Source organism: Cololabis saira, chromosome 9 (genome assembly GCF_033807715.1).
Source record: "Cololabis saira isolate AMF1-May2022 chromosome 9, fColSai1.1, whole genome shotgun sequence".
Classification (NCBI taxonomy): Eukaryota; Metazoa; Chordata; class Actinopteri; order Beloniformes; family Belonidae; genus Cololabis; species Cololabis saira.
This window is the reverse complement of record NC_084595.1, coordinates 27,970,363-27,993,176: the sequence shown is the minus strand read 5'-3', so window position 1 is coordinate 27,993,176 and position 22,814 is coordinate 27,970,363. Positions and strand designations below refer to the sequence as shown.

The 22,814-nt window shown below is 38.5% G+C and overlaps 2 protein-coding genes across 2 annotated transcripts in view; one reads left to right on the top strand and one right to left on the bottom strand.

Annotated features, from left to right (window-relative positions):
* Positions 1-22,814, top strand: part of iqgap2 (IQ motif containing GTPase activating protein 2) — a 44,979-nt gene that overhangs the window by 17,649 nt on the left and 4,516 nt on the right. The window contains exons 6-30 of the mRNA XM_061729025.1: positions 982-1,049; positions 2,767-2,880; positions 2,986-3,164; positions 5,686-5,773; positions 5,935-6,098; positions 6,317-6,404; positions 6,672-6,835; positions 6,977-7,137; positions 7,532-7,656; positions 7,800-7,963; positions 11,589-11,679; positions 12,034-12,201; positions 13,405-13,547; positions 13,629-13,799; positions 16,031-16,114; positions 16,252-16,323; positions 16,401-16,470; positions 16,819-17,027; positions 17,177-17,329; positions 17,447-17,610; positions 17,836-18,060; positions 18,255-18,395; positions 19,259-19,343; positions 19,493-19,725; positions 20,240-20,372. Coding sequence (XP_061585009.1) covers positions 982-1,049; positions 2,767-2,880; positions 2,986-3,164; positions 5,686-5,773; positions 5,935-6,098; positions 6,317-6,404; positions 6,672-6,835; positions 6,977-7,137; positions 7,532-7,656; positions 7,800-7,963; positions 11,589-11,679; positions 12,034-12,201; positions 13,405-13,547; positions 13,629-13,799; positions 16,031-16,114; positions 16,252-16,323; positions 16,401-16,470; positions 16,819-17,027; positions 17,177-17,329; positions 17,447-17,610; positions 17,836-18,060; positions 18,255-18,395; positions 19,259-19,343; positions 19,493-19,725; positions 20,240-20,372 — 3,457 coding nt within the window. The remainder of the gene's footprint in view (positions 1-981; positions 1,050-2,766; positions 2,881-2,985; positions 3,165-5,685; positions 5,774-5,934; positions 6,099-6,316; positions 6,405-6,671; positions 6,836-6,976; positions 7,138-7,531; positions 7,657-7,799; positions 7,964-11,588; positions 11,680-12,033; positions 12,202-13,404; positions 13,548-13,628; positions 13,800-16,030; positions 16,115-16,251; positions 16,324-16,400; positions 16,471-16,818; positions 17,028-17,176; positions 17,330-17,446; positions 17,611-17,835; positions 18,061-18,254; positions 18,396-19,258; positions 19,344-19,492; positions 19,726-20,239; positions 20,373-22,814) is intronic.
* f2rl2 (coagulation factor II (thrombin) receptor-like 2) lies at positions 7,705-10,641 on the bottom strand. The gene is made up of 2 exons (XM_061729028.1): positions 10,409-10,641; positions 7,705-10,078 (listed from the first exon to the last, which is right to left on the bottom strand). Exons 1-2 carry the CDS (start codon positions 10,470-10,472, stop codon positions 9,036-9,038), a joined length of 1,107 nt encoding a protein of 368 aa, XP_061585012.1. The 5' UTR covers positions 10,473-10,641; the 3' UTR covers positions 7,705-9,035.

Here is a 22,814-nt window from a genome sequence, read left to right as displayed (position 1 = left end):
TAGTGTTTTGATCAAGTCCTCCGAGAATTAGTTTCCTTCCCTCCGTATGCGCACACGTGCATTTCCTTCCTGCAAGTACAGCTCTGGCCTCTCAAGCTCTCCCAGTGAACACTTTTTTTTTTTACTTTTTTTTTTTTCCCCCTTGGTACATACAGTTGGGGCAGAGACATGGATGTTTATTCACGCTTCACAGTTATAAAAAAGAACAGTGTACAATTACTTTTTTTAAAACTTTACCTCAAGTGTTACTGTTGGTATAAGGTGTAAGGATTACTTTGTCTTCTAAAAGGGGGAAGAAACTAGAAATATACAGTATATAAAACACATTATCCACAGTGTGGAGAGGAGTAGTTGCTCCAAGTTTGTAGGTGATTATTTGTGTCCACTGCTGCTTATAATCAACTGCCTTCATTAACCTGAGTCAGCTGTTACCGTGCTAGTATCTTTGACTGAATCAGCTTTCTGTGTATCACAACACTGTCGTTTGTATAAGCACATTTTTTGTTGTTTGAAGGTCCCTGTGTATCGAGGACAGAGTGCATCTTATGTTTGCTCAGACACAGTTTGACCAAAGTGCAAAGGAGTAGTCACTACCTGCATAACTAAAAGTATTCCATTCAGAGCTTTGCTAATGCTTACACCGTCCTGAAATATTTATAATCCATCACCACTTATCAGGTGCCCGCGGGAAGATGAAAGTTTCATGAAGTTTCCACCCACATGCTATTTTGAATTCACAGCTTCATGGTGGACTGAGTCTGCCTCTGCTGCCAGGTATTGCTGGGTGTAATCTGAGCCAATACTACCCCCCTGTGGTGCAAGAAGGCTAGATTTCAGGATCAATAACAAACATAAAAGAGAGAGAGAAGGGAGGAAAAATAACCTTTTGTGTTATGTTTTCATGCGCTGCATATTATGTCAAACATTTTAGGAATTTCATGTTGTTTTAATGAATCTTATGTCCTGTGTGGTTTATTTCAGCCTATACTTGTATAAACTGGGAATTGCCCCACAGATTCAAGACCTCCTGGGAAAAGTGGCCTTTACAGGTAACTGCTGTGACAACAAACCTCTCCTGAAAATATATTTTTTCACAAAAGTTCTATAAAATTAAACACTGATCATAATCTGAAATGGGTAAAACATGAGCGTTTTGTTGGTCTTTTCATACTGATATAATATAGATATACTGAAGTGTGTGGCTCTACACTTGATGACACTCCTCCGCTGATTCTCATTATGTTGGGATTTATTTTAAAAACATGAAATGTATTATTTTGTAAATTCTCATGCATGCAATGTTTTTAATTGAGAAGGTTAGGATGTCTGTCTGGTCAAACTTTTTAAATTCAGCCACTGCAGGTAACAAATCACAAAATACTAAATTTTACATCGATGTATTGTGTGTGCGTGTGTGTGTGTGTGTTCCCCCAACTGTAGCCATTACATTTATGAAACTTGAGCAACTCAAACTGGTGTATTTCTATAAATCTTGGGCAATTCCTCAACAAATAAACAAAACTTTTTTTAACGTAACAAATGTAATTTGCCTGGAATAGGACATAAATCATTACAAATAATCAAAACACAGTTTATCCATCTTTCTCACTGCAAGTGTTATAATCCCTCGTACATGAAGAAAAGTTTACTAAGCAGGAAAGTTAACGTGCTAGTAGGAAAGCAAACATTTCTGTACAATGAAATATTTCACAAGATTTCTCAGCTGTAACATTACAAAACACACATGTGTACATGCATCTGTGGGGGTGTTCTCAGAGCAATGATGACTCTATCCTCCCTCTACTTCAGTGCGCCTTCATTTGACCAGTTACATTATGCAGACGTCTTTATCTTCATCATGACGGGTCAACTTCAGTTCATCTTGTTAATTTTTAAGAATATTCAGGAAATGCAGAGTTCAGTTTTATACTTTGTGGTGCCACAATACAGATCACGGGTACAAGCAGTGGAAATGAGTTTCCTCTGAGTGTCCGGGCTCTCCCTTTAGAGATAGAATGAGAAGCTCAGTTATCCAGGAGGGGCTAAGAGAAGAGCCGCTGCTCCTTCGTATCGAGAGGAGCCTGATGAGGTGGCCCGGGCATCTGGTGAGGATGCCTCCTGAATGATTCCCTGGCGAGGTCTTCTGGGCATGTCCCACTGGGAGGAGACCCAGGGGAAGACCCAGGACACATGGAGGGACTGTCTCTCAGCGGTCCTGGGAATATTATGGGATCCCCTCAGATGAGCTGGACGAAGTGGCCGGGGAGAGGGAAGTCTGGGCTTCCCTGCTTAGGCTACTGCCCCTGTGACCCGACCCGATGAAGCGGGAAATGATGGATAGATGGGTGCCACGGTGTGATGAGTTGTTGAGAAGGAGTAGAAATGGGACCGATCCCATCTAATATCAGTATGAAGAATCTATACTGATATTGTAATTTACAATATATCGGAATAACACAACTTGATTTATCCTGCTCAGGTGAAGCATGATTGTTTCTAACTAATTTGAGGGGTTGGATTATATAGATATTTGTATTTTATTCCAGAGGATTTTTATTTAGGGCCACATCCAAGTATTGTACTCAGCAGTTTAAAAAGAAAAAAAGGCTTGTGCTAGAACTTGAAATACAGAAAATGTTTTATACACCTTGTTTGTTTTTGAATCTGGAGGGTTCATGTCACTGCCTAAGACACTTTTGGACCATGTTCTAACCTTTACTGTCCCCAATCATGTGATTTACCCCATTATTAAAATGTGTTTTCCAGAGGAAGAGATCAGTAACATGAGGAGTGAACTGGACAAGTATGGCATTCAGATGCCAACCTTTAGTAAAATCGGTGGTATCCTGGCGAATGAACTCTCAGTGGATGAGGCTGCTTGTGAGTTCTGGTCCTTTTTGTCCAAGTGTTTTTAGATGATGTTTTTGTTGTTTTCTAATGTCCATTTCATCATGACTAATGTATTTAAACACGCTCTCATCTTAGTACACGCTGCTGTGATTGCCATCAACGAGGCTGTTGACAGAGGTCAGGCATCTGTGACAATGGGAGCCCTGAGAAATCCCAACGCGATGCTTAAGAACACCCAGGAGGCCTTTGCTGAAGACTACCAGGACAGACTGGGCCAGTCCAAGGCTCGTAAGCGGGATCATTCCTCGGGAAGGGTGAGAAGTCTAATCTCTTGTCCTGCTTACATTGTTAACTAGCATTTTATTTGGTCCAGCTAAACTGGAAACAGTTACATTTAGATGATATCACTGTGTCAAAAATTAGCTCAAATTCAATCACACTGCTACAAAAGTGGAGGTAAGATGTAATTTAAAGGTGCTGGGAGGTGGGAGGCAAATTCTAAATGATTTTCTTTTTGCACAGATAACTAAAAAGTTTACAAAATGTATTAGTTAACACAAATGGTGCAAATGAATCGTTATATGCAAGTCTTATGTACAACAGTTATTAGACCACTTCATCCTTGGCCACATCGGCATTATGCTTGTCTTAAGGGTGGAACGGTACACAAAAATCATGGTTCGGTACGTACCTCCTTGAGTTCACGGTTCGGTTCATTTCGGTACAGTAAGGGGAAAAAATTATAATAATGTTCAACTTTTGCAAACAATGGTTTATACATTTTCTTATAAAAATAAAGCATAAAAAAAATTTAAAATAGGAATAGAAAATAGAAAACTGATAAATCTATTACTAAGGCCTCCAATAAATACAATATTCTCGAATTATAAAAAGGTTCACTGTTCGGTTCATTTCATTTCATTGGTCCTGCGTTATGAGGTTTGACGTGTTGCCAGAAACATGCCCGATTTGCTGGTGAACAACGTCAGCACACTGCTCTCTTCTGATCGACTTGTCTCTGTCCGTTGTTGTTTTTTACTGGGAAACTGAAGTGTTCCTTACAGGAGACGTTAATGATAAAGGAGGGTCAGCAAGCTCCGGCTTCTTGTTTACATCAGCCACTGACGTCTGCTAGCTGGGGGGAAAAAAAAACTCACGTGGGAGTCCGGTGCTGACTACAAACTTCCAACTTTAGATGTCCGTGTGGGAACTCGTATTTGAAGTATACTCTGCACGCAAAACAAATCTGTTAACTAACTACTGTTAAACATTGTGTTCGGATCGGTACACATCGTCACTGTACCAACAGCCCTGTACCGAAACGGTTCGGTACGAAGGCGTGTACCGCTACACCCTTAGGTTATCTTCAAAACGCCAGTTATACAGCTTTAAAAAAAAATAAAAAAATCATATCACACAATTTTTTTTCCTATGCATTTAGGTTTTTATATTGGATATAATATTATAACCTTTTACAGTGGTGTCACAAAGGCACAAATCTGCCTTCAGGAATCTAAAAATTGCAAGATGTTTGTCAACCACCAATGAAAATGCCAAGTAACTGGGTACCTCTTCAACCACTTCTGTGGTCAGATTTCCCTCCAGTTTCCAGATTTAGTCTGCAAACGTGTTTCTCAACAAGCTGATGTTTAAAAGCCCATTTCTGGTTGGAGGAAACCTGAACGTATACACACAGGTGGTCACATGCTGGGATTAGGAGAAAGTAGTTTATTATTCAAAATGTTGACAGGTCTGATTCATTATTCTAATTGTTTTTTAAATAGATTATAAGTGGCAAGAGCTCTGATTGTATGAGGGACAGAGTTCCACTCCCACGCAGCCGCAACCGTAAAGCGCACTCTGACTAAAAACTATTTTCCGGAGAAGGACAAGACAATCTTCCCGGATTGCCCCTCTTGTTAAACGATTTGAATTGTTCCTTATATTTACAAACTGAGTGAGTGGTGGAGATGACAGACCTTTAACAATTTTGGACAGAGATTTGAGTATGTAATAATAATCTCCCAATCTAACAACCCATGTTTTTTCAAAAATATTGCAATAATGATATCTTAATGGTTTCTTTTCCTATATTTTGTCTGTTTGTATAACCACTACTGTACAGTATATGGGTTTTAAATGTTTTAAAATGTTTTATTTGCTTGTGACCAGGTTGTGAGATGGTATGATAAAACACATGCATACCGGTACATGAACATTTTAGAAGCCTGTTTTAGAAACATGATAACAAACTTTTTTTAATCTGAGATTTAAAAGTATGTTTTTGAGTCTACTATGCATGTATTTGTGTGTGTCTTTGCATGGGCCAGATAAAGTCAAGTGGCGGGCCAGATTTGACCCGCTGGCTTGAAGTCTGACATGCATTACGTACAGAGTTAATGGGGCCGTCTGTATTTGAACAGAAATTACAGACCAGAGTATTGCACACAATTTCAGATCAACTTTGAGTCATTACACTTTAGGAAGGCAGAAAATATAAACTTGTGCATGATTCATGACTGGGTCTGTCTGAGATCTGAAAGGAGCTGCCAGCACCATCTCCACCCACAGGCTGAGCCAGCGCATTTCATTTGCTGCACTGTCAGCTGTTTTTTATCAGACGCTAGACCTCCACACTTTTCCAGCATCACTGCTCTCCTCCGTCATCCCATCTCTGTACATTTACTGAACACACATGAACCAACCGATTTCCCCACATGGCTGAGATTTGAAATGTACAGCTTCACTGGTCTGAGGTGTGTGCATCTAAGAGAAGCTACATTTATTTTATTGATGTGAAATAATGAAGTATATTTCCTAATCTTCTTCTGTTAGCGGTCCTCCGTTGCTACTGAAGAAAGAGATGTTTATGAGGAACTTCTCACTCAGCAGGAAATCCAGAACTGCGTTGATTTTGTCAACAGTAAGGATGTTCCCTCTTGATCTTTTTATATGATGCTCTCTAAGCACTGCATAGCTTGAATATATGATTTATGCATGAAGAAATGAACACAGGACATTTGTCTGAAAGTGAAGATAATTAATTTATTGTATTTTTTTTGTCTTGGATTTTTCTTTCTCCAGTCCAAACAGCCATCAGACAGGTAAATCGAGCAGTGTCGACCCAAGATGAAGCTGCTCTGTTGGCTGCACTTAGACTTGAAGCTCTTGCCTTGCTGAGCGTTCAAGACACAAACTGTCACTGGTACCTGGAACACCTCATCACCTACTGTCAACATAAATCCAAGGTAAAGTAAAATATAGCTCACCTACTCAGTTTTTGGCAGGTTAGTTTCTTAAAAGCCAGAGAACTCCTTGCACACGACTTTTGAGCCACGTTTCTGAGAGTCAGCAGCTGTTTCTTCCCTCGACCCTGCATTAAATTATTGAATAGTTACAGTATGTGGTCTCTTTTTTTCTTTTTAATATTGTTTTCTCACCAGAATACTCTAATCTGTGTGCACAGGATGGAGTAAGGGCTCCGATTCTGGACAAAGAGGAGATTCAGGGTGTCATCAGCTCTTGTAATGACTTTGCTGAGGCAGAAAAACGAAGTAAGCATCAATTGAACTAGCTAAGGCGAATGTTAATGTTAATTATGTGATGTTTTGAATAGAATAGGCTCTTCATGCTTAGCTTCTGAATGCTTACAAAAATTGAATTTAGGTACATCTAAATAAGTAAGGTTCTTGACAAATATTTAACTATTTTTCCATTGCAACATGTAACATGTCAACATGAGAGGGACAATGCAACTATCATACTCTGTATGAATTCAGACTTGAGTGGATATTTTTTATTTTTTTCTCCCTCCTTAACAGAACTAGAGGCAGTTGCAAGGATCAATAAAGCAGTCCGTCTTGGTAATGCTGTGGAGACGGTTGAGGAACTGATCAACCCTGAGGCACAACTGACAATTGTCTACCAAACTGCCGCCAGCCTCTACCAAGCCGAGCTTTTTAGTTTGCAGCTACAAGGGGCACGGGTAAGACATTGTTTCAGATTTGAGGTTTGTGGATACGTACATGAAGAGACAGACATGCTCACAGCCATCTGTTTACCAAATCAAAGGCACGATAGTTTAAAGTCACATCATGCTTTTGATTCAGCACTTTATGTTTAACAGTCTGGACTGAGTCATGAGGAGCTGAGTGTAGCTGTGGAGATGCTGTCAGCAGTAGCCGTGCTGAACGAGGTGCTGGACACCAAAGACCCGCAGGCCGCGATTGAGCAGCTAACGGATTCCCCTCTGGGCTTCACCAACATAGACCACGACAACCTCAACAGGCAAGATATATATATATATATATATATATATATGTTTTTTTTAATTTTTATTGATATCTTGGACAGGTGGATCTGTTCTGCTGAGAAACTGAAATCAGGGATTTCACCAAAAAAAGGTCTTATCAGCTGTCAGCATAACAAAGCACTGATATTGGCAATTTCTTTTCTTGTAAAAATGTGTTTTCCTGAAACGTTGACACATTTTGCTGTCTCCAAAGGAGTTGCTCTAATTCTGAATTTTATAATTCGTCTTTTTGCTTTTGATAATTTATAGAATGTTGATTATGGACTTTATCACAAACTTGTTTTTTTGTTGTTTTTTTTTTACTTATGCAAAGTAAGTTGTGATTTTTGAAGTTGATATCATGAAATTTATTTCTTTTTTTTCCCCTAGATATGCTGACATGCTCATCAAGGAGCGAGCAGAGAGTCTTGCAAAGGGCCAAGAGTTTCTGACTTGGAACGATGTTCAAAAGTGCATTGACACAGTCAATGTTCAGGTCCAAGAAGAACATGAACGTAAGGACATTTTTTGTCTGTGGTTAACATATTCTAACGTGCTGTGCTTTTTTTTATACCATAGAAAGTTACTTCAATAAGAATCTTCACAAGTGAAATATTTAGATTTTTATTTTTTCATTTTGTTTTGCCTCTGCTTTTAGGCATTATAGCTATAGCCGAGATTAATGAGGCACTTAACTCGGGTGATCATCAGCAGACGCTCGCAGCCCTGCTCCTCCCTACCGCCAAACTGACGGGAGTGAACTCTGCCACAGCCAAACACTACCATGATGTCCTACAACACACCAAGCAACTTCTCTGCCAGGTAAAATGACACAGAGCTTTCTATCTTTTATTTGTGATCATGAGCCTCTGCATGTGGCGCCAGTGGGACCAAGCCCCACCAAATATCGCTAAGAAGCAATATGCTGCCTTGAACTAAGTGTAACAGAATCTGTCATTATCACAGATAATTAATTATATTAAGACAAATTCTCTTACAAAGACAATCGTTGTCTTATATGTTTGTGTTTATATATTGCCAACGATATTTGGCAGGGTGTTGACAGGCTGTAGTAAGCCTTATTCCTCTCAAAGCACCTGAAAATGGGGCCGGCCCTTTGGTGCTTATTTAAGTAATGAACCTCTTGAAATCACAGTGCACATGTCCAACACGGTCTTGGTAGATCGCTGTGGGGCACAGTTATGAAGGCCCCATGCTGAGACCATCCAATAAAAATATTGGGATGACTTGCGTCAGTCCAGAATAGGTAGAAATGGTCATATGTGGTCTGTAAATGTGTGCAAATACAAACTTTATCGATAAATCCATTCATACAATATAATGTACATTTGTAACTTCTGAAAATAATAAGAAAATAATTCTTGAGGCTTTTATTTTGGCGTGGCAGTGCACCACGATCATTTACATCTAGTAGAAATCCTGCATATAATACTGAGCAAATTTGGTTTGTAAGTTACATAACAGAAAAAATATTGTGGCCCATTGAACTTTTCATTCCAGACCCACCACTGTTTATGATGCATCTTAAGGGTACAAAATGTGCATAAACAGTTGTTACATGTTTTTCTTCAATTTTAGAAGAACACATTTTTGAAAGAAATAAAACATTGAAAGTGTTGGAGTAGATTTCTACATAAACATTGACTTTTTTTTATTCAGTTTTCCTTTATAAATTTGAGGATACATTTTTCTGGGATTTATAATGAACTTTACAATATTTACAATGTATAAGAATCTATACAAATGCCTCACTGTTGCCAACATTGTTGTATTAAACAGATTGCCCTGTTTCATTGTAAGTCAGTAAGTTTGCCTTCCTGTTGCGCTCCAGCAATGCTCAGGAAAGTTTTTTTTTTTTTTTTCTCCTTATCTTTTATTGTCTCTGAGGTATCCCACGGAGTGAGATGAATCGTAGCTCAGAGCCTGTTGTCCTGGATATGAGCATGCACAGGAAGGGATCCAAACAACTGTGAAAACAGCAGAGACAAGCCGCTAATCTATAGTAGCCATATAGTCTGTCGTCCCCACTTGCAAGCAGGCGGATGTAGTGGGCTATGTGCAGGATACCACTGGGCAAGAAGCAAACTGCAAATATGATGAAAACCAGAGTGCTGACCTTAATGAATGCTCTCCAGTCACAAGCACTTTGTTCCAAATGGTAAACCACAGCCAAATGGGCATAGATGCTAAGTATGAAAGGTAGTAGGAAGCCCAGACAAACCAACATCAATCTATATACCACCAGTGGAGAATGAGAGCTTTCCTCTAAGGGAAGTACATCATGACAGATGGTGATCCCCAGCTGTGGGATATGGTAGCTCTGTCTGACTAGGAGCTCAGGGACAACTGCAGCTCCAAACAGAAACCATACAACCAAACATGCCCACACTGCTGTCGTAGTTCTAGCCATCCGTCTGTACAAAAATGGTTTGACCACTGCCAAATAGCGATTCAGACTGAGGCATGCTATAGTCTGAGCAGAACTGTAAACGTTGCCGTAAAATAAAGCCGTAATAAGCCGGCAGGAGGTTTCTCCAAATATCCAGTTGCTTCCACTGAAGTGATATTGAACACGCATTGCAAGAGAAAGCAGGAGTAGCAAGTCAGACAAAGCCAGGTTCAAGTAAAGAACTACTGTGGACCATGACTTTTCTCTGAGTCTGACTCTGAGGAAGGCCAGGATGTAGGTGTTGGAGGGGATGCCCACGAGCATGGCAACGATGTATGCTGAAGGTATGACCCAGGTGCTGAGAACCCCCCTCGTAAAGGCTGTTACTGGGTCCTCCAGGTCCACAAACAGATACGGATCAGTGGTTAGCTGCAGCTGGTTTGTGTGATTAGGTTTAAATATTGAGCCTCGAAAGGTTTTTGGTATTAGTCCATGTTGAGTAATGGTTTTGTTCCTGGGCCTGTTCCCTGTAGGAAAAAAACAAATATTTGAATCAATTTTAGTTTATCAAAAGTGCCTATGAAGTCCAAATAATAAGACATCAATTTGTTTAAATTGTTTCATGTTCTGAGAGTTGTTTTTTTGTTTTTGTCTGAAGACATGTTGAAAAGATCGCAAATGAATTAACCTTGTAGCAGAAAGTTGTATTGTCTCTACAGTTTCATTACAGTAATACATGCGTTACCTTGATTTGAGATGCAGGGATTTACCCAGTTAATACAGTATCTACCGAAAGGACTTCATGCTTCAAACATTTGTTGTTCTGATTGATTAATCTGCTATTGTAATAAACTTACTGTCTTGTTGACTGGTCTGAATTGCCATCAAACAAATGAGTAGTCCTGGCACAAGGTCAGCCATGTCACTGTTGAATAGATAATCCAGAGTCTGTAAAGATTTCGTGTCTTCACTCCTTTTGGTTTTGGTTCTTCTCAGAAGTTCTCCACCGATGAAATTTACTGTTTGGCATTTCTGAGGCACAGCAGTACGACTGGTGAGGGGATGGTATGTGCTGAAGCTCAGCCTCTTGCTTATCTGCATATGGTGCAGTGAGCATGCTTCCTGTTCGGGTCTGAAAACTAAATTCCCTTCTGTCTGCGTCATTAACTTCCCTCTGACTGTCTAGGGTGAGGGGCATCTGCTTAGTGGTTTATCTTTGTGATTCATGAAAAACTTGCACTTATTTTGATTTGGCTTTGGTGTTTGTAAGTATAGAATTAAAGAGGTTGAGTTCATGTTTCTACACATTTTATGGAGTTGAAAGTAACAGTTAATAAAAAGCTGTCTTAAGGTGTTTCTACTGTTTTTAAACTTTAAAATATGCAGTTCTTTTTATAGGATTTAGTTTTTCTCTTTTCATTTTAGTGAAGTTTTTCCTCTGGATACCAGTTCCTTTATTCGCCTCTCATTGCTCCTTGTTGTGCTGCTCAGCGCTTAAATCAAATGCTGATCTTACAATGTGTCAACTAATTGATTTGTAAAATGCAGATGTAGAAACATCAGTTTTAGAGCTCTGTGTTTTTGATGATGACTTCCTTCCTGATGTTTGTGTGGTCAAGGGTGTAGCCCACACCCCCCCAGGGACCTCTAAAATTAGCTCAGGAAACAAGTACAATGGTCCAGCTGCATAAACAGAATTTACTGTGATATTCTTCCCTTTCCTGGGATGTTGCCGTTAAATGCTACTGTCTCAGGACTGTAATGGATTGTGCAGTGCAGAGTTACTGTAAAATGCTACTGTTGTCCAGCTAAATGCTACATGAAATTCTTGAACCTTCACCACACAAATGAGATGAATTTACATAATGCACACATACTGAAACTGAGATTATTCTGACCAGTAACAGGAATGTTTCAGCTCATTGTTTGAAAACATTTGAAAATGTTATATTAAGTCGTTTTTTTTTGTTTCTTTTGAATTATTTGATGTTTTCACTTTCTTCTGAGAAGACAAGCATCTTTGTGATTTGTTTGTAGGGATCAGGTGATGAGTCTGCAGTGCTGTGGCTCGATCAAATTCAAGACGCTATAATGACAGCTAATGTCAATGAAGAGGAGGCCCTCGCATGTATGTACCCAGAGTTTACCCAAGTTCATCTTAATTTATTTTTTTTTATAATTGAGGTCTCATTATTTACAATTATGTGATGGACTCACAGAATATGCCAACACTTATTACTCAAGTGGCTGCAGGGTTGCCATGTTGGATAATGTTTTTGGTATTACATACCTACTGAATGCCTACATTTTTACGAACTTTGACATAAAAAAATAAACATGAACAAAATTTACATTTTGGTACATGCCTGAAACTGTTAAAAACATGCAAACTACATGGTTTACTATAGATGATTCTTTTCTTACTTGCCAATATAATTGAAGTTTATATGTTTTAATACGTATGTGTTATTTACGTCTCTAGTGGCTGAGGCAGTTGGTCATATTAACCGGGTGGTGGATGAGGGGGACTCCCAGAACACTGTGCAAGCTTTGCAGTCCCCTGGTGCAGGACTGAGACCAGTGCTCCCAGAATGTGCTGATGCATACCAGGCTGAACTGGCGGAGAAGAAAACGAGCAGTGCAACCAAAGGTAAATCTGCTATGTAGCTTTGAGCCTGCTTCATGTTGTAGGTTCAGCAACTAAAGTTAATCTTTTTTTTTATTTGGCCTAAATTACTCTAACCACCCAGATCACATCAAGCACTGCAACATGCAGCTGATCTAAAGTAAACTTTTTTTTTTTTTTTTGAGTTTGTAAATTACCTTTCTTTTTAAAGAATGAAGTTACAGGCTGTGTGCATGTTTTCAGGACCATAAATGAACAGTCTGACTGTTAACGCAGTTATATAGTTGATTTAGATTGCAATATGCTGGAGGTGTATTTTCATTAAGGTGAAGTTGTTTTTTTGGGGGGAGACGTTTTTGATTTAGTTTTTCTTCCAATATAAAAAAAAAAAACTGTTCCAGTTGTACCTTCCATAATTATGGAATAATGATGTTGGTGATAGGCCTGTGTTGAAAAAATCGATTCTCCGATTTTAAATCGATTCTCATATTAATTCCTAAAAATCAATTCGTATGTCTAAAGATCGATTTAAAAAAAAAAATATTTATATATATATTTTTCTTTTTTTTTTTCATCATTACATTGCAACTTTTGGTACTTTTTTGTTTATGCCCCAAAAAGTAATATTTTGTTTTGACACGAGAATAACTGGTGCCTTTAAATATGTTTAAAGGTATGAAAACATTAAAGTTTTCAGTTATAATTGCATACATTGTCTATATTTCTTTGCTTTATTATACTGTCTTGGGGTTACATTTGCATACATGTTAAAAACCAAATTCTCATAAATGGGGAAAAAATAAAAGCGATTTCTTTCGTCTTCTGTTTGCTGTCCTGGATCTGTTTGATAATTCTGACCCACATGTTTCTGAAAGCAGTTATATCAGCATTCTGGGAGCTGATTGGTCCTTACAGCATCATTAGCTGGCAATACTTGCTGTTGAATCTCAATTACTAGTATTAATATGTTGCATAACTACACAGTCATATAATTCATGCAACAGCTGAAAAAACAGTTTTATTAACAGTAACCCAAATCAATATCGGATCGAATCGGATCGTGATAATCGATTCTGAATCTTAAGAATCGGAATCGAATCGATTCTTAATATTTGAATCGATCCCCAGCCCTAGTTGGTGACAAAGCTGCTGTGTTCATGAAATCGATGCAAAGGTAACGAGGAGTAACTCGATTTTCAGACGATTGTGTTTTCTGCTGTCTGCCAGGCAGCGGTGATGGTGTGTGGGTAAAGCATTGCTTCAAGGACAGATATGGCTATTACTATAACCTGGAGACTGGGCAGGGTACCTGGGAGGAGCCTGAAGGATTTGAACACAACAGAGGCCATCTCAGTAAAGAGGAAATCCAGGTAATTATTACATTTCTTTTCAGTTTTAAATGAAAAACCAGAATCACATGAACGATGGACTGACATGACTTTGTCTCTCAGAATGTAGTCAGCTGTGTGACTGCAGATTATAACAGGGAACAGCTCTGGCTGGCAAATGAACCCCTCATCACCCAGCTGCAAGCCAGGATCAGAGGTTACTTGGTCAGAAGAAAACATGCCCAGAGGATGGAGTACCTGCATCAACAAGAACCACATGTTGTCAGACTGCAGGTATGAAGCGTGGAGGATGATTGGTTGCAACTTGGGCTCAGAGTACAGTGTTCATCATTTTTGTGGGCACTCTTGTGTTTGTGAAGGGGGAAAGCACATTGAGTGAATGTGTGCTGCATGCTGTAGAGTAGTTTAAGAGGTCAAACACACCTAATTCAGTGGACCCTGAACTTCTATCCAACTGTGCCGGCAATCAAATCAGTTTGTCTCTTTCTTTACTGACAAAATTCTGAAAATCAGACAGTCAGTCAGTGCTCCTATGCTAGACACAATATACTGTATGTGCCACCTCTGTGTCCAATGAGAGAAACCATGACACAATCCGTTCAGTCACTCATAAGAGCCTGGATGACATCAAACACCACATTGTATGTCCTCAGAGCTTCAGACATTGTAAACATGTCTCTTCTTTCAGGTATCTTTCTTCAATGCCTAAAAACAGCCGTCATTAAGACACTTAATGGAAAGAATAATCTAGACAGGTCACTTATGAGCTATAGGCCCAGATCAAACCTCCCTTTTCTTGGTAAAATTGTAGAAAAAGCTGTTTTTCAACAGCTGTATAACTTACTAACACAAAATTACTGTTTTGATGTCTTCCAGTCAGGTTTCTGGCCACATCAAAGCACTGAGACAGCTCTGGTAAAAGTCTTTAATGGCATCTGCTCTAATATGGATAGTGGCAACATTTCAGTCTTGGTCTTACTAGATCTCAGTGCTGCGTTCGACCCAGTTGACCATAACATCTTAATAGACCGATTGAAGAACTGTGTGGGACTTTCTGGCACAGCACTTGTCTGGTTGGAGTCGTATCTAAAAGACAGGGACCATTTTGTGTTTTTAGGTAACGACAAATTGGAGCTTTAAAAATAACGTGGACTTCCTCAAGGTTCAGTTCTGGGGAATCTGCTGTTTAACATCTACATGTATATGCTCCTACTGGCTCAAATTATGAAAAAAAAACTAAATGTGTTACCATAACTACGCAGATGAGACAAATTAGTTTAACCATCTTGCCAGGAGACTATAATCCAATTCAAACATTGATCAAATGGTTTGATCAAATTTAAAGAGTGGATGTGCCAGAATCTTCTTCAGTTAAATGAAGACCAGACAGAAATAAGAGTGTTTGGAGCCAAGAAAGAAGGGAAGAGCCAAAAGTCAAGACTCAGCTTCAAGCAGTAAAGCTACAAATAGCCAAGCCAGAAATCTGGGAGCGCTTCTGGACCTGAATTTTAACAGTCACATTAAGACAGTGGAAGTCGGCCTATTATCACCTAAAGAACATGTCAAGGATTAAAGGACTGATGTCTCAGCAGGACTTTTATCTTCAGTAGACTGGACTACTGTAACGCTGGTCTCACTAGTCTCACTAAAAAAATCCATCTGCAGGCGGTTCAGAATGCTGCTGCCCGAGTCTCTAAGACCAAGAGAGTGGACTATGAAACTCCAGTTGTGAGATTTACACTGGTTTCCTGTCTGACACAGAATAATTTTAAAATCCTGTAGTTGGTTTATAAATCTCTGAATGGTTTGCGCCAAATTACATCTCTGATCTCCTGGTCCATTATGAACCAACCAGGACCCTCAGGTCGTCAGGGTCACACCTACTGTACCTTCTGTACCCAGAGTTAGATCCAAACACGGTGAGGCAGCAATCAGCTTTTATGCTCCTCAGCTGTGGGAAAAAAAAACTCCCAGAATGCATCAGGGCTGCTGAAACTCTGTTGCTTTAAGACAATGTTGAAAACCTTATTGTTCACTGCTGTAAGTCATTCACCATGATGCTCTGCAACCTTTTATTGTTTAATTTTTAACTGATACCTCTCTTTAATTTCTGCTTTTTAAACTCTCATACCTTTTTAATGCATTTAAAAAATATATTTTTATGTAAAGCACTTTAATTATCTTGTACATGAAATGTGCTATACAAATAAACTTGCCTTACGTAGAAAAGCAGTATTTTATAAATGCTGTGATTTACCATTCAGCCAGTTTTTGAGTCCTGATGCCAATTCACCACTGACTATTAAAAATAAAAATAAACAAACAAAAGTAATTACGTTTTTATCATTTAAAGTGGACACACTGAAAAGAAAATCTAATCAGACAGAGACTAATACATCAATATTGTACAATACTGTACATAATTTAAATGGATTTTATTTGATTATTTGTTTAAATCACATTTTACGTAATAGTCTGACTGTATTTTTCTTTTTTTTCTGCAGGCTTGTTGGAAAGGTTATAAACAGAGAAAAATCTACAAAGAGAGGATTTGTTTGCTGCAGAAAAATGTTGCTTCTGTCGTTAAGGTAATTTTGTTTTAGTATACATATAAAGAGACTTCACAACCGTGAATTAAACAAATTACTCCAGTCCGAGAGACGATTGCATGTTTTTAAAATCAGGTGGTAAATTAAAGTCTTCCCAAAAATACTGGTGTTTTTAGATCCAGTCTCTGGTGAAAATGTGGGAAACGAAACGAAGATACGGTCAGAGGCTACAGTTTTTCAAAGATCATGTGAGTAATACAAATATCAGAAATCATTACTTTTTTTTCTCCTGTGCTGCTCAAGAATCATTACTCTCTGTGTTTAGGAAAGAGAAATTGTGAAAATCCAGGCTTTCCTAAAGGCCAACAAAGCCAGAGATGATTACAGAACCCTGAGTGAGTCAAAACACAGTTTTACTTTCCAGTGGTTAGAGCTAGACAAGTTTATTAAAATAATGAGATGTAACAGTAAAGAATTACTAGTGTTGTAATTAAGGCATTGCTGAAACATTACTCTAATAGTTTTTCTTTTTTTGAAATGGTGGAACAAATAGAAGTGTAGTCCCAATATTCTAACTTCTTAATTTTATTTTACATTTATGTTTGAACAAGAAAGGCTGTGAGATCTTTTTTTGTGCAGCTGATTCAAAAACATATATTAGAGTAGTGATACAGTGTTTCTCTACTTTTATGTATGACAGGACTAGTTTTTATGTGTTTTTTTTTTTTTCGTCCAAATCTTAGCTGGGGCCAGAGATCCTCCTCTGTCAGTGGTGCGCAAGTTTGTCCACTTGTTGGAGCAGTCGTCTCTGGATCTACAGGAGGAACAGGAGGTGACACGGCTCAAGGAGGAAGTTGTCACAAAGATTCGCTCCAACCAACAGATGGAGAAAGACTTGAATCTCATGGACATAAAGATCGGACTGCTGGTGAAGAACAGAATCACTTTGCAGGTTGGCAACATTTTAAACTTTTACACTCAAGCAAATTAAATTTAACTTTTTCAATGTCCTTTACACTGAATTCATGAAAATCTAATGATTATTCTCTACCTCGTCCAGCTGGCGTTCCTAATTAATATCATGTTTATTTTATTGAAAAGGATGTCGTATCACATAATAAGAAAATGAAGAGCAAGAAAAATAAGACCAGTAAGGATGACCAGACTGGAGGAGACAAACTTGGCATCAAGGGTCTCAGTAAGGGCAAAAGAAGGAAACTGGAAGCCTACCAGCATCTCTTTTATCTGCTGCAGGTAACGCTTAACTCTTCTCACCTTTTAACACCGGCTTGGTACAACTTGAAGAAAAGAAAAAATGTCAGTCCGTTTGCAGATGCTCACGGGACGCTACCCTGTTTTTGCCCTTTTCAGACCAATCCATCCTACCTGGCTAAACTGATCTTCCAGATGCCCCAAAACAAGTCTACAAAGTTTATGGACACTGTGATCTTCACCCTGTACAACTATGCCTCTAATCAGAGAGAGGAATACCTGCTGCTCAAACTCTTTAAAACCGCTCTAGAAGAAGAGATCAAGTGAGAAATGCAACTCTGAACAGTGCACCATAATCTGGACAAATCCATGTGCCTAACCCACACACATGATACATTGTAATAAACTATATATTGAATATATTCAGTCTTTACAAGGTCAAACAAATATACCAGAATTCCCCAAAAGCATGTACGATGTATTCTGTACAGGTATGTGCTGCATTAGTCTCACTGCCTGCTCACCGTAACATCTTCTCCATGTCTCAGCTCTAAGGTGGATCAGATCCAGGACATCGTTACAGGAAACCCAACAGTCATCAAGATGGTGGTGAGCTTTAACCGGGGAGCCCGTGGTCATAACACCCTCAGGCAGCTGTTGGCTCCAGTGGTCAAAGACATCATTGATGACAAGACTTTAGGCATCAACACCAACCCTGTGGACGTGTACAAAGCCTGGGTCAACCAGCTGGAGTCTGCTACAGGAGAAGCCAGGTAGCGCAGAAACGGATTACTGTTATGTTGGTCTGATGTCCAGCACGGCTAGGCTGGAGTGTTTTTATTTTTTTAATATTTCTACCCAACATTACATTTCTTTCTCATCTATTAAGAAGTCACTGTTTTCCCACCTTTTTGTTCTTTTCAAGTTTTAACTTGAAAACCATTTGTCTTCTGTGGGTCTCCCTCAGCAAGCTGCCCTATGAAGTGACTCCTGAGCAGGCCATGTCACATGAAGAAGTACGCAGCAGGCTGCAGGCGTCCAGCGTGGCTCTACGGTCGGCCACAGATAAGGTCTTGAACTCCATTGTGTCCTCTCTGGACAATATCCCGTAAGTTTCTGGACCTAATAACTGTCAGAGTCCTCTTTGTGCGTTTTGTGGCAGCTGTGATTGTCATGGCTTCAGCTTTTCAGTTGTCTATGTGTTTATAATAACAATATTTGACATTAAGTCTTTTGTATTTTAATATTTAAAAATCTGTTTTGTATTCTTTAAACCTCTTGGGCTAATTTTAAAGATAATTAAAATGAAAAAAAAAAAATTGAACTTAGGTCATTTATTTTCATGCTTTGGCTTGTTATTTGGAACTCGGGCTTGTTTCAAGGTTCAGCTGCCTGTTGGCACACGAGTAATGCAAGATAGCATTACGGTAAGAGCTTTGATCTCATAAGTACATTTTTGTCATAATTTCTGTAGTGTAGTTTTGTCAAATATGAAAAGGTTTTACATTTCTGAAGACTAGTGGGTGCACCACAAGATGGTGGTGTTGTACTGTGTCATTAATCTAAAGAATCAGAAAGAAGTTTATTGCCAAGTAGTTTAACACACACAAGGAATTTGTTGTGGTGATTGGTGACATACAAAAGAACAAATAATAGTTTGTTGTTTCTAAAGTGCTGCAGTAATGAATCTGTAGGAAAAAAAATGTACATGAGGTGACATGGGATGTGCGTTAATGTGACGCTTAAGGTCAGGAAAGGGGGGGGGCAGTCTCTGGTAGACGGGGCCGAGGGGGGTCCGGGGCCTTGTTGACGAGGAAAATCTTTTAAGAGTTGATAAATGTTTGTAAATATGAATAAGCTTGATGCATCAAATATCTCTGCCATTGCCCTGGTCATGACTGTCATGCGCCATGTGAATGCATGCTGTTTTTTTGTTTTATGTCCCATCCATGCTTTCTGTTTTGCATGTAGTTATGGCATGAGATACATAGCAAAGGTTCTGAAGAACACGCTCCATAAAAAGTTTCCCGACGCCTCAGAAGATGATCTGCTGAAGGTATAAGCCCTGAGAGTTTCATATACAGTTGTTTCTTTAGTCTTTTCTGTGCATGTTCTCTCTGAATGTTGCTTAGGTGAACCCGGTGCTTACCTTTTTTATTTTAGCTCAACATGTTTTATAATGCGCTTTTGGTTTTTGTATTTTAGATTGTAGGAAACTTGCTGTACTACCGCTACATGAACCCAGCCATCGTAGCCCCTGATGGCTTTGACATCATCGACATGTCAGCGGGAGGGCAACTTCACCAAGACCACCGACGCAACTTAGGATCTGTGGCAAAGATGCTCCAGCATGCTGCTGCCAATAAGCTGTTTGAGGGTGAAAATGCGCATATGACGCCAATGAACAACTACATCTCTCAGACGTTTGAAAAGTTTCGGTAAGATTACTCGATATTGAGAATTCTAAGTTCTGTAATGCGCACCAATTTCCCTTTTGCTAGTTTTGTTCGTCAGGTTGTTTTTGTAATCACCAAAGTTATTGCTGGTCTGGCTTTTATGACTTTTGGTTCATGTTCAAAATCAACATGGGCACGCAAGGTAGAGAGGATAGCAACTTCCTTCCAATGACAAAGTGGTTAAACGTGTTACGTGAAAAAGGTGGTAATTATGGCAACAGAGGAGGTTATGTGCTGCATCAGCAGATGTAAGATGGTTTTCTCCACAAAAATCACCTTCCAGTGGATGGAAACACTCCACTGGAATCACGATTCACTCAGTGAATCGTGATTACAAACCTCAGTCAAACTTCTGGAAACAAGGCAGTTTGAAAAATGTATCCCATTTGGTAAAAACAACATTGGCATAACAACAAAAGTTTAAGATGGTACTTTATTCCAGAGGTATTTTAAGCTCAACTATCTACAACCTCTTACTACTGATTTTCTCTTCCAGGTTATTTTTCCAGTCTGCATGTGACGTTCCCGAACCTGAAGAAAAGTTTAATATTGATGAATATTCAGACATGGTAAACTTGAGCAAACCAATCATCTACATCTCAATTGAGGAGATCATCAACACTCACTCGGTAAACTCAAATAAACTTTCTATCACCTACATGCAGACACATGTTAATAGGTTTTTTGTAACAATAACATGATACTAAAATAATATCCAGGTTCAAATCACCACCTGTTGCTTTTAAAGCCATAATTTATACATTTTTCAGGGGTTTTCTCTGTCCTATTCAGACGTATATTGATTCAGCTCGTTTTCACTTTAAGAGTCTCTGAATGCCGTTTGGTTTGAACACATTGTCATCAATTTTTAGTTGAGAAAATGTGAATTTCAAACAAACTCACAAACTTTTTGATAACCATAATCAATTAATTTTGAATGCTAGACCTAACCAAACGGCTCCTGTCACATGCCAAATAAATGTGTCGGAACGAAATTGAAATGTTTGTGGTTGGCGTCTAAAAGGGCTTCAGTCTGTGGGTCACCTGGTGGGTCTCCAAGACACCAAAACGTCTTAAGGAAAAGAGTGCATGATGCTCTTGAATAGCGACCAGTTTGTTTTTTCAATGCACTTCTGTACTAGAGACTTGTTTTTTTTTAGTGCAATGTCTGCACTAATACAAGTTTGTTTTTACTAAATCCAGGGGGACATGTGTGAGTAACGCAACCAACAAAATTTAGTATTGTCCGAGTCTGTCAAATATTACGAACTGCCGAGAGTCTGTGAAATCAAACATGTTTTCTGGTCTTTTTTTTTTTTTTTTTTTCCTCAGCTTAAATCTCTACAATTTTTAACTACTACTGATGCTTACACCTACTTGTGCCTTAACTTTTATGAGTGCTTTACATGGCTTCATCTTCAGGTGGTTCAACCCGTAATTGGGTTTGCTGCTGAATATTGCACACTTTTGACCTGATAGTTGAACTCCCAAATATTAAAATACCCAGAAAGTTTTAACAAGTCAGTTTGTGACAAATCGAGACTTTCCATTACTCATTACAGATGTGGTACCCAGTGCCTGACATGCTCAGACTTTATTTTTTTTTAGTCTTATGAATTTGACTTTTTTGACTCTTGTAAAGCACATTGTATTGTTATGAAGAAAAGTGCTGTGCAACCATTATTTTCTTATTGTTGTGAAGGGAAATTTCAAGATTTTGTGGTTCTTGTCTTAGTTTAGTTTTTATTGTCCAACATCTGAAGCAGAATACATTTACACACTTGGTACATCTACAGCTCTCCCTGTTCCCTCAGTTTATAAAGATACTTTATTTATTTATTTTTTTTTATTTATTTTTTAATTTTTTATTTATTTAATTTGCACAACATGAATGTATACATAAACATGACATGATAATTCATTTCCAGAGGAAAGATAACAGGTAGTGGTTGTGCACGTGAGGACAGAAACCCTAGGGGGGCTTATGCAAGGACCTCGCCGTTTACAGGAAATTACATGACTTGTTTATTATTAGAAAGTAAAACTAGAACAGAAACAAAAACAAAATAAACAGCAAAAGAAGACAAACAAGAAAAAAACAATCAACAAGCAGAGTAAATAAAAATAACTGCAGAATGTTAAAATACTAATACAATAAAAGTGAATACTAAAACAGAGAGAACTAGACAAAAGATTGGCAAAGCAACACAGGTAAGGCATAATCATCATATCATATACTCTGCCCTGCTCTATTTTTCCAGACGGCGTCTTTTGGATGTGCATAATAGTTAGGACAGTGGGTTAAATACAGCTTTGTCCTATTTGTTATCAGTTTCATTCTGCACAGGGGTCAACGATGGAAATTATTTTGGACATCATTTGGTGCATTCAGATCATTTTAATCGTACCGGTGTAGCTTGTTTCAAAGCCTTTGAGAGTCACCATGACCTGGATAACAGCTTAAATAGGCTGGTGTCAGTCTATTTAAACTGATGAAATCTTCAGGATAAAAGATGAAACATCTTCAATCAAAGGAAAAGTCCAGTTGCCATAATCTCAATCATTCACTCTAGGGCTCTGCAATAAATCGAAATCATAATTTTGAATTTTACCTTAATGCTCATAAAAGCTGTGCAGTCAAGGAAAAAGAAACAATTACTTTGCCAAATATTCCATCTAATTTTCTGAATCAAGTATCGCAGTCACACTAGTGTTTTAGGTTGTTGAAGAGATTATTTGAGCAGCTGTACCAGCATTAAAATTCACCTTGTTCATGTTGAATCTGATAAATGCAAAGTGCTTCCAATGGTCTTAGTGGATTAACATTTTCAATAATTGTGATTTCAGTGTTGATTAAAATTGTCTGATTTTGGGTTGTATTTTTTTGTTTTTTATTCTATTTTACCCCATGTTTGACTGGCCCTAATTTCCTCTGTGTAATATTTACGGACAAAACAAAGCTTGACTTTTTTTTTTTTTTTTTCTTTTTAATTCACGGATGCGTCACTTGTCATAAATTTTGTCCGTTGATTTTTATATTTACCCAGTAAAGAATCATAACCTTTTGCACT